General features: G+C 41.2%; 1 protein-coding gene across 3 annotated transcripts in view; it reads left to right on the top strand.

The window, feature by feature from the left end:
* The window catches only part of LOC110528276 (protein FAM219A), a 26,245-nt gene extending 13,935 nt beyond the window's left edge, over nt 1-12,310 (top strand). For 2 of the 3 annotated variants that reach the window (XM_021610211.3, XM_090241571.1), the window contains exons 2-6: nt 3,485-3,587; nt 5,504-5,594; nt 6,465-6,548; nt 8,019-8,094; nt 8,622-12,310. In XM_021610211.3, coding sequence (XP_021465886.3) covers nt 3,485-3,587; nt 5,504-5,594; nt 6,465-6,548; nt 8,019-8,094; nt 8,622-8,780 — 513 coding nt within the window. In that variant the 3' untranslated portion in view covers nt 8,781-12,310. The remainder of the gene's footprint in view (nt 1-3,484; nt 3,588-5,503; nt 5,595-6,464; nt 6,549-8,018; nt 8,095-8,621) is intronic. The other variant, XM_021610212.3, reaches the window with a different exon arrangement.

Here is a 12,310-nt window from a genome sequence, read left to right as displayed (position 1 = left end):
AATGTGATGAAAGAAATAAAAGCTGAAATAAATAATTCTCTACTATTATTGACATTTCACATTCGTAACTGACCTAAGACAGGGAATTTTTACTAGGATTAAATGTCAGGAATTGTGATCAACTGAATTTGAATGTATTTGGCGAAGGTGTATGTATACTTCTGACTTCAACTGTATATATATATATATATATATATATATATATATATATATATATATATATATATATTGTTTTCAGCAATAGTAGCCGTGTGTTACAGCAGATCACACACCTCGGTCCGCATATTGACATGCCGAAGTTCTTCCACTAAAGGTCAGACCTCCACCTAGCATAGTGGCTTGCCGCTCAAGAACAGTAGTGGACAGATGAGCCATTGCCGACTATCGGCTTGCCGATGCTGCTGCCGGAGGCCCGACCGCTGCGAGCTGCTAACGGTGTGCCACCCAAAAAAATCTGGCAGACCAGCAGGTCATTGTTAGCTGGGACATTACATAAAAAATGTTATGGTACATTTTGCTTTTTTGTTTTTACACTTACTGATCATTTCAAAATAATATTTCAATTCTATCTTTTAAACAGTGTGAAGATGGGTTTGTTCTCTGCCCACTTCATTTTATGGATAAAGAATCTGCCATTAAAAATAAACAAATTAACAATAAAAGTTCATTCAGGGTCCATATAATTGTTATCAAAATAAAACATAATATCACAGTCTTTCAAATGAACTTTAATAGTAGTTCCTTTTCAAATAAAATCTTCTAACTCACTCCAAATTCTTCTGACTTAAGAACAGTCCCAAAATAAATGGTCAAGAGTCACAACCACAAAACACATATTTGTTTTCTATAGCTATTTTGAATCTGTGTATAATAAACGTCTTTAAAGGTGTGCTTGACTGCTGTTGTTATTGCAGAACACTCTGATCAACCCTTAAAGAGATGGGTTTGGCTAAAGCTTAAGAGGGTGTGAACAATGCTAAATGGGTGTAGACAAAGAAGGGCTCTCCAGTAGTAATACCAAAACATTCAAAGGCCATTTTCTCAAAAGTTTATCAACTTTCAAAGCAAAATTACTTTCCCATTGTTCCTCAACTGTAGTGTTTGATATACCATTTTGTATCTCTGAGTCTCTATTTTTATCCAATGTATAAAATAAACACAATTTTACATTTTGCTACTTTTAAGACCGATTTGAGCCGGTCGGTCACACACACCCATCAGCAACCACAGCTAATGAAATCACTGTAACCCTTAACAGAAAGTTGCAGTCTGTTCTGAAGTGGGTGGCCAATAATAAACAGGGCCTGAAGATCTCTAAAACTAAGAGCATTGTATTTGGTACAAATCATTCCCTAAGTTCTAGACCTCAGCTGAATCTGGTAATGAATGTTGTGGCTGTTGAACAAATTGATGAGATTAAATTACTTGCTGTTACCTTACATTGTAAACTGTCATGTCAAAACATATAGATTCAATGGTTGTAAAGATGTGGAGAGGTCTTCTGTAATAAAGAGATGCTCTGCTTTTTTGACACAACTCTCCAAAAAGCAAGTCCTGCAGGCTCTAGTTTAGTCCTATTTTGATTACTGTCCAGTTGTGTGGTTGAGTGCGGCAAGGAAAAGCCTAGTTAAGCTGCAGCTGGCCCAGAACAGAGCGGCACGTCTTGCTCTTCATTGTAACCAGAGGGCTGATATAAATGCTACGCATGCCAGTCTCTCTTTGCTAAGAGTTGAGGAGAGACTGCTTCTTTTTATAAGAAACATCCATGTGTTGAAAATCTCAAATTGATTACACACACACTTACCCCACCAGACATGCCACCAGGGGTCTTTTCACAGTCCCCAAATCCCTTTTTTTTTTAAGTACAGTATTATACAGAGCCAATATTGCATGGAAAAATTATTGCATTGAACAGCAAACCTGGCTTTAAAAAAACAGATAAAACAACACCACTGCACAACTGGGGCGGCAGGGTAGTAGTGGTTATAGCGGTGGACTAGCAACCGGAAGGTTGCAAGTTCAAGTCCCCAAGCTGACAAGGTACAAATCTGTCGTTCTGCCCCTGAACAGGCAGTTAACCCACTGTTCCTAGGCCGTCATTGAAAATAAGAATTTGTTCTTAACTGACTTGCCTTTTTAAATAAAGGTAAAATAAAATAAACAACGCCTCTCCCCTATTTGACCTAGATAGTTTGTGTGTATGTGTAGGCCTCGTGTGCCTTTAAAACATTGTTTGATGTAGTTCTGTCCTTGAGCTGTTCTTGTTTATTCATTTTACATAAATATGATATTTCAGTTTATATTTTAATATGCATTTGTACAGAAAAAGAAAAACCTATTTTTGCTTTGTCATTAGGGGCTATTGTGTGTAGATTGATGAGGAGAAAAAAACAATTTAATCAATTTTAGAATAAGGCTGTAAAGTAACAAAATTTGGGGTCTGAAAACTTTCCGAATGCACTGTATGTTATGTTTCATATTTTGTGTGGACCCAAGGAAGAGTAGCTTCTGCTTTTGCAACAGCTAATGGGGATCCTAATAAAATCCCAAAATGGAGGCTATTGCTTAATGACATGTCTGTCTACAGTGTAGACTCTACACAGTACCTGTTTAAATGTAATAAACTGTGCTTGTTAAACTGAAGGCAGCAGAATGGGAAAACTGCAAGGGAGGGAGTTGTTTCAGGCCCTGCCTGCTGTGCCGGTTGTTAGTGGTCTGTTGTTTCAACACGTCAGCCAGTTAGTTCCCTGGAGAGGATGCAGCGTTTTTTTCAGGCTGCCTTGCAGGCCTCGCCCATGTGGGTTCTCCACTCCGGCCTACTTTAGCTGGCTGTAACAGGGCTAGGCTTTTGGTGAACATAATGCAGGGCTCTGTCAGTGGAGTAGGCCGACCAGTCAGCCAACCAGACCCTCAACCACCCAGCAGTTCTTGCCTGTGTCCCAAGTGGCAACCTATTCCCTTTATCGTGCACTACTCAAATGTAATTAACTTTTTTAGAGAATAGGGTGCCATTTGGGACGCTATTCCCTCTCTCTTACCACTGGAGCTCCAAAAGGAATACCCTCTGTTCTGTCACAGACCCCAGGGTGCCGTCACTCACAGAAAGCCACACTGGCCTACTCCCAGCTCAGCCTCGCCAGTAGAGTGCTCTGGCAGTGGCAACTGACCTAGCAGAGTCACAGACAGGCACATATACACGTACACACACTGAACAGTAGCCTCTGTCACCGGCTTTCACCTCACGTGAGCAGAGCCTAACCTAAACAGTAAAATATAACCCCCCCCCCCCCTATTTCCACCTGTTGTTATGCTGCAATGGTTTGCCTGTTTTGGAATTGCAAATGGGGCTGTTGTTTATGGAAGCTGATTTGTGCCGTAGGGGTCAAATGTAAAACAACCACAGCAAATCTTGAAATGTGAACACATCTAATAGAAAATGTCCTTATCAAACATGGGAAAAGTATCATCTGTTTTTGTTCTGCAGCAGGACCCAGCAGCATCTGACACCTCTGAGGCTGACTCTGACACTAGAGAAGGTGAGACGGTGGCCATGAACTACAAGCCCCCCCCACTGCAAGTGAAAATAGGTGAGCCTTATAGCATCTCCACCAGACACACACAGACACACACCTCTCCACTCCTCGTTCCCTACATATGTACAGCATCACAGAATCACTGTGCCTGTGTTTACTAACACATGGTGACCTTCACTAAGACCATCTCTGTCTATCCATTTTTAAATCATTCAGTCTGTCAGTCAATATACAGTTTAACAAGCTACCAGCTGTAGCATTTGAGTGAATTCATAAATTGAAAAACGTCTTCATTGCCAGAATCTCACAGTATCCCTTTTAATTAGTTAATTAAGTAATTCTCTCAGTCAGTAGTTCATCTATTATTTTGCAACAACGCTGTGTTCTGTGAGTGAGCACAATAAATATTTCTGATGGGTGTATACAAAAGTGGGATTGAACCTTCACAGTTTTGATATTGCTTTTCTTCCTATTAGGCTACATGCAGCACTTCATGCATGAACCATGTAGAAAGGCAGGTTCTGCCAGATGCACTGAAGTGATGCAATTCTTCTTTGCCATGAACTGTATCTCTGGAACATTATTCCTTTACCACGTTGTGTGGAATGTTTCGGCATAGAGCTGTCGAAATAGGTTCTGAGTTACTGACTGATAATGCCATAGTTGAATATGAATATCTGGGCTGTTTCCTCCATGAATAACGTTTCAGTGTATTAATCTTCCTGAGCATTGCTATGGTTGTTTGGGGTTTATTGGCCAAAGCCAATACCCAGATTCTGCTGGAGCCACATAAAGATCCTCTTTGATTGACAGTCTAGCAGTGGCAGGCTGAATTTACTCACTGTATTCTGGGGCAACAACTTTGAAAGAGCAATGAGGTGACAACTTCCAATCCCATAACCATATCTCCCTCCCTCTGTCTCTCCTGCACTCAGTTGGTCAGCAGCACTGTGCTTCAGAGATTAAGTAAATAAAGTGTCAGGTTTATGGTAATTGGGCTTTGCATCACAATCATCTCTTGACAGCTTGGTTATTCTTTACTGCACTGCAGGGGAATTCCAATCACACATGCCACAGTGTGGAAGTCATATAGAAGTCAAGCCCAAAGTTTACAATAACTACTGACATGCCCCTCCAGTAGGGCTAGGCTTATATGAGGTATCAATGACCACAGTGTTCTGTGTCAGCACAACCAGTGTTGCAGTGCAGTTGCCTACTTATATTGATTTGAGTCATTTTCAGGTGGAAGGTAGTGATAGACCTGAATGTTAACAAATAAATTATAGACCAACTAAAGAAGGAATGGGCAACTTATTTAATTGTTTTACTCAGTCGATGACTAACTGTTGCAAGTTAGAATTTGGTTGTGCGTCAGCAGTTTTTCTCATGTTATGTCAGTCACTGACAGCCACTCAATTATCCCATGTCAGCTTAACAATTTTAGTTTGGTAAGTTAGTCTAGCAGACAGCTGTCTAAATTTAGTAATCATAGCCGAATTACCAGCCGAGGGGCTCCCATTGATTTTGTTAGCCAGTCTCAAAATGTGTATAATTGCAGGAAATTAGCTGTAAAACAGTTAATGTTGCTCTCCCTGTGGGAAAATGAATAGAATTGCATGAATTGCAGACCTGTGAGCAACTACGGCCCCTCATGATGAGTTCAGATTTTTTGTGGCCCCCACCCCCATCAAAGTTGCCCATCCCTGCACTACATGAATAGAAGCAGATGAACAAGCAAATAAATTGAATACATTGTGGAAAATGGTAGTAGTATTTCATCTGATACAGATCGAAGAAGGGGGATGGGGTTTACAGTCATCGTTTTACGTCAGATAGCAAAACGATTCGGTCTGCACTGAAACTGGAGGCTCGGGAGTTGAGTACTGTGTGTTGAGCAGGAAGGACTCCCCGGATGACAATGGGGGGACAGTTTTATTCATGTATATGATGGAATCTCCTGTGATTGGCAGAGAAACAGAGAGAGCTGGCCAGGAAGGGCTCAGTAAAGAATAGCCCCGTCAACCACCAACCAAAGAAGAACAACGTCATGGCCAGAACACGGTAACAATAAAGATCACACTATTGGTTTCCTATGTTTTTAACATGCTCTTCTTATTATTTGTCCCCACGTCATTTCACGGCAGCTTGGTGCTTGGTTGACTTCTTTTGTAACATTTTGTACAGTCCCTTCAATTTGAAATTCTATAACAAGTTAGAGAAAGGTTTGTCTGTAAACTCTTACGCAGAGAAAGAACAGCCATTCAAAGAATTTCTACACCAACCCTGCAAGGGGACAGCCAACCAGTGTATCTGATGACACTTAACATTTAAAACATAAACCATTAATATTTCAAACAGGGATTTTAGAAATGGTATCCTTGTGGATTGTGAATGCTAAACTCAGACTCACTTTAGTTGAAAAACCTTGGGCCTGGTTCAGTCAAACCCACTAACAGGGGCCCATTCCCTTTGTCTGTAATCCTAGTCCCTGGGTGGATTATCAGATATGGTAGAGCAGCTCCCTCTAAACCCAGAGCCCCAGTTTATAGGCAGCAGCCACATTAGCCTGGAGGCCAGAGATTACCCCAAAGCGCACTAACCAGGCTAGGAGAGTGCTAAGCCTTGCTGTGGCTGACTAGGACAGTTGCTGCTGCTGATGTTGAGGCTGGTTCATGGTATTTATGATTTCACAGTTTTGTCCCAGATTTAGCCACGTGTCTATTGTATTCAAGAGATCGGAAGAGGAAACCAGAATATCATCATTTTGGCGCCACAGTAACTGGAATTTAGCTAAGATTTGACTTTGAGGAGTACCCCCATTTATCTTCTGCTAAATTTGATTACAGGGTTGGTGGCTCTCACCTCCTCTTCACACACCTCCTATGTTTTATGCTTCTAATCTCCAAGACTTTCTTCTCTCATCTTCTTTAGTTTGGTGGTGCCAAACAAAGGCTACTCCTCTTTAGACCAGACCAGCCCGGATGAGAAGCCCCTGGTAACGCTGGACACAGACAGGTAACAGTGAATGTAATGTTACTCTGGGATTTAAACAAGGCGAGAAAAAGAATCCTTATTGAAACAAATCTCACATCTTGCTAATGTCTTGGGCTACTTTCTCTAAAACTGGTGTCCAACAGCCCTGTTCCAGAGATCCACTGTGAGCCTTCAGCCTTTTAAAGCGCTGTCACAATGCATGGGGAACTACTTTCCTGAATTCCATACAGCCTGAAAGATTAGCCCCTGCCAGAAAAAAGAGTGACACGACTCGAGAAAAGTTTGCAGTTACAGCTCTGCTCCGAGTCTCTCTCTTAGCAGGCAGAGGCATTCCCAAATGAGGGAACATCTTCTCCCAGTGTGCCGGATTAGAGGGCTTGTGATTTGTACCACCGGGAAAAGAGGCTCAGGGTCCTCCCTCCTACTGTGCTCCCAGTGCTCCCTGCACAGTGTAGAGACAGAAGGTTTGTGTCCCAAATGGCACCCTATTCCTTTAATAGTGCATTACTTTTGATTAGGGCCCGTGTCAAAAGTAGTGCACTATAAAGGGAATAGGGTGCCATTTGGGACGCACCCATGGGTCCCCCACCCTGTGTTGTTGTTGTTTTCCATCATGTTCTCAGCCGATGGGATCTCCTTTACTGATCCCAGCTTTCTGTTACCCATCCAAATGATAATGTCATGTTCTCTCTCTCACTCCCTCACACACACACAAACACACAGAGAGAGAGAGAGAGAGAGACACTTGTTTGTCTCCCTTATTCCAGCTATGCATGCACACTCACTCCCTCAGTTATTCTCTTTCTGTTGTTCTCTCTTTGTCTCTCTTACACACACTGGCACTCAATTTCACTCTCATTGTTGTTCTCGGTCTCCTCTCTCACACACGCTTTTGTATTATGTTATGTGCCCTTACTCGAACACACACTAAGAAACACGTAAACACATGCATTAATACATGAAAGTGCATACAGTACGTGTTTGTGTTGAGGTTGTTGTCTTGAGTTTGGGCGTGTCTGATAGAGTTCAGCGTCATTAAGAATGCGGATCCTGACTCATTACTGGAGTCTAAATGAATGAATGAATAAATGAATCCTTCTGAAATGTCAGTCTTTGTGGTACCTTATTATCTACTAGGGAGATGCCTGGAGATATAAAATAACATAGCATTGCATTTTGATTTTCATAAATCTTTCTGGGAGAGTATACCCTGAAACACTGAACACTCAACAATTTCGAAAGTATCCGTCATTGTAAATAATAATTTGTTCTTAACTGACTTGCCTAGTTAAATAAAGAATAAATAAATAAAAGTATCCCAAAATGAGTTGAGAGTTCCTCTCTTTTTGTCTAGAAATTAAGCACCATAGTACAATATTGTACTATTTACGGATGTTTGACTTCTTTTACTGTCGCTATCAATCTTGTTTCTGTTGCCCCCTGGTGTTAGGGAGGTCCAGGAACCTTATTATTCATCTTTTCTTGTTTCAGTGATGATGACTTTGACATGTCCAGATACTCTTCGTCTGGATACTCCTCCGCCGAGGTGAGATGTCTGAGGGACCAGGTATCTATGCACTACATACAGTTAATTTCACCTCAACCCTGCTATAAGCTGTCATAGGCACTACATAACCTGTCATGACACGGTCCTGCTTATGTTAATTCCCATGGCCTTTATCCTGTAACCTGAATCTCATCTCTGACCACCATTCACTTTAGTCAATTTATAACTAAGAAGTTTCTATCAGTCATGATTTATCCATACATTACAATCAGCACTTGCTGACATCAATAAGGCTTCATCACCATTCATTTCTATTCATATATTCGTCTATATGTGTCTGTCTATAGATGTGTTTTAGTTGTCATTTTCTCCTTATTGTCTCACTACAGTTTAATCATTAGACACCATTACTTGGTGTTAGGTGTACGACTGACTATACAACGACTAGCACTAGCACGACCCATAGCAATTTTATAGTTCTGTATGTTGTACCTAAAACAAGTAAGATTTCAACTCAATAACGAGATGTGTGGTTCTTATTACTATGATTGTGAAATTATTATGTTTTTTTCCTCTGTCCCCTGTAGCAGATCAACCAGGATCTCAACATCCAGCTTCTGAAGGACGGTTACCGGCTCGATGAAATCCCTGACGATGAAGATCTGGATCTGATCCCGCCCAAATCAGTCAACCCCACCTGCATATGCTGCCAAGCCACCACCTCCTCAGCCTGCCAGATCCAATAGCCCCTCCCGCAATATACGCCATGACTCCGCCCTCTGCAGTGAGCTCAACTCACCACTGGGGCGGCGACAGGGAGAAAGAATGCAATGATCGGAGGGGGAGAAAAAAACAGAAGAATAGGTCTATTGGAATTAGTGTGGATATGAAAAGGGTGAAAATGCACAAAATATGTACTCCTATGGTAGGACATGTGCGTACATTTGTTTGTTATGTTCCAGTGAGGTACTAGGTTTTTTTGTCTGAGTAGTATTCTTGGAATAAACACAAGGACAAAAGAAGGACTCAAGAATGCAGTGTTTTCAAGATTGCCTGTTGTGGAATAGATCTTTGCCTTTGCATGTCCTCCTGAAAGTCTTTGTTTCTGTTACGGTATGTATGGAGGGATTAACAGCCAATGCACTGTGAGCATGGGAAAATAACAAACATTTGATTGAACAGAATGAATAGTTGTCTGAGTGTGTATCATGTCCAAAATTAAACAACTTCAGCATTACAACATTTAAAAGATTTAAGGAAATACAGCTACATACATAAACATCATGGAATCACAAATGTCTGGCAAGGTAGGCCACCAGCTCACAGAACGGGACCGCCAAGTGCTGAAGCACGTAGCTCATAAAAATCATCTGACCTTGGTTGCAACACACACTACCGTGTTCCAAACTGCCTCTAGAAGCAACATCAGCACAATAACTGTTTGTCGGGAGCTTCATGAAATAGGTTTCCATGGCCTCATACATGCCTAAAATCACCATGCGCAATGCCAAGTGTCGGCTGGAGTGGTGTTAAGCTCGCCGCCATTGGACTCTGGAGCAGTGGAAATGCGTTCTCTGGAGCGATGAATCACGCTTTACCATCTGGCAGTCCGACGGACAAATCTAGGTGTGGCGGATGCCAGGAGAAAGCTACCTGCCCGAATGCATAGTGCCAACTGTAAAGTTTGTTGGGAGAGGAATAATGGTCTGTGGCTGTTTTTCCATGGTTTGTGCTAGGCCCCTTAGTTCCAGTGAAGGAAAATCTTAACACTACAACATACAATGACATTCTAGACGATTCTGTGCTTCCAACTTTGTGGTAACAGTTTGGGGAAGGCCCTTTCCAGGGCTCAGTGCACAAAGCAAGGTCCTTACAGAAATGGTTTATCGAGATTGGTGTGGAAGAAATTGACTTGCCTGCACAGAGCCCTGACCTCAACCCCATCGAACACCTTTGGGAGGAATTGGAACTCCGACTGCAAGCCAGGCCTAATCGCCCTACATCAGTGCCCGACCTCACTAATGCTCTTGTGGCTGAATGGAAGCAAGTCCCTGCAGCAATGTTCCAACATCTAGTGGAAAGCCTTCCCAGGAGAGTGGAGGCTGTTATAGCAGCAAAGGGGGGACCAACTCCATATTAATGGCCATTATTTTGGGATGAGATGTTCGAGTGGGTGTCTATATACTTTTGACCATGTATATATTTTAGGTTTCCAATTCTAAGGACCTCATTAGTTGAAATGCAAAGCGAGTTTTGATTTGAGGGGATTTGCAGTCGTCTTACTTCTATCCTCTTTCATTCTTTCCCTGTTGTTGTGATACGTGTTTAATCCCCTAGAGTTGATGTCCGCACCCCTGCGGAAATATAATTAACATAATAAAAAAATCCCCATCAAAATCTCTGTTTTACATGAAGGTGAGGTGTGTCACATACAGAGACATCAGAATAACTATTCTTATCTACGACTTTGGTATATGACTCGAAAACAGCTTTGTTTGTTTGTGCTGTCTTGCACATTGTTTGGCATGACAATGACCGTAGGAGTTGGCAAGACGGCACAAACTTATCTGGGACCACGCTAGTGAAGCCAGTGTGTATTTAGTGTCATTCTACTAATGTCCACATGAAAGTGATTGTATCTTATATAGTGGATATTTCGTTAAATCTTAAAAGGTTTCAGTTACCCCTCAAAAATCATTGTGTATTAGGTCTTCCTGCTTATACTTGTACTCATTGTTAATTTCAGTTTATGCTGTCTTCACTTGTCTACTATTGTACTTATGATCTTGGGATATTTTCCTTTTTTTATATGTGTAAATTGCTTTGAACAGTTGAATGAAAATTGATTATTATTATTACACATAGGTAAGAAAAGCTCATTTTCCAATGTGCTTAATAGGATTAATGTGCTAACACAATCATGTGCTAACGAGTACTGTACCTGTCATACTGTAATACCATTTACTAGTCCTGACACCCAGTGGGTGTGGGTACTGTAGTTTAACTGTGCCAAAGGCACATTCCTTTCCTGGTATGATGGTGTAAAATAAATCATTCTTAATGAAGCCATCCATTATGGCCATTATGCCCATGAAAGTTAACAAGAGATGGTAATAAATTATTATATCAATATACCAGTTGAAATGGAGAATGTGTACTGCCTTCGGACTTCTGGAGCAGGGATGATACCAGCAAACATGTACTAATGATAGTGGTTTGGCAACATGTCCACCTTTACCCACAGCAGCCCATGTTCTCTAGGCTATAGTGCTTCCAGAAGTAGGCTGTAGTGCCACCTTGTGCTTCTCTCACTGCCACCGACACAGTCACGAGCCATTCATAGGAGTCTGTGCAACCACACATGCACTGTACACACGGTACACAAACACAGCGTGCACTGTAAAATGTTTCACATTAAGAATTGCAACTTGTTGAAAGGGAATGTCTAACAATGCAAGACTGTGTATAGCATACTGTATGTAAAGAAAGGGATGGGAAATGTAAGGATGTTCTTTATTATACTGCTTTGGGCGCTTGGTTATCCAATGCATTCCACTGTAGTGCGATGAATGATATGAGGAAGGGTTGACTCCAGTGTGAATCCACTCAAATGATGGACAATTCAAGTGCAAACAGGTCAATCCAAAACAATGAAAATACCTGCTGTTTGTGATGGTACAAAACAGGGAACACTGTGTTCAGTAGGCACGAAATGGAAAAACGCTTAGTCGACATCATCCCGATGGCAAATGCAATAGGAATGTATACCTGCTTTGGCTGAGACCTAAGCGTTAGTTTCCCCTGTCATTGAACTGGGTTCATACTTCATCTCACCCCTGAGTTAACTAAAGTAGAGTATGCCTTAAGTAATGCATTTTAGTGGAAGATATTTATTGCCAGTGTTATGTTTTAATTTATTTGAAAAAATGGATATGCATTTTAACATGGACACAGAGGGCAACACTTTTACATCTGTGAAACTGCACCGGGATATTACAGTATTCACAATATTTTGAGCTTAGTGCCGTTTTATGGATGTAAAAGGTTGTCCATAGTCTATTTTTATTCAGACGCTTATTATGATTGTAAAGAAGATGCAAACAATTTCAGTATGTAACAATGTTATCGTTCTGTGTAGTGTATCATGTCTACTAATAAATATCAGAGGTCTGAATTAAAAGATGTGATGCAAGTTCCAGGAAAAATATGCACATCCAATGGTCAGGTGCTGGCTGGAAAAAAACAAAACTAAATAAAATAAGAACAATGTCAGCAA

Source organism: Oncorhynchus mykiss, chromosome 7 (genome assembly GCF_057628025.1).
Source record: "Oncorhynchus mykiss isolate SJ-2025 chromosome 7, ASM5762802v1, whole genome shotgun sequence".
NCBI classification, from domain to species: Eukaryota; Metazoa; Chordata; class Actinopteri; order Salmoniformes; family Salmonidae; genus Oncorhynchus; species Oncorhynchus mykiss.
Note: the sequence above shows the minus strand (reverse complement) of the source record. Positions and strands in the feature narration are given on the sequence as shown.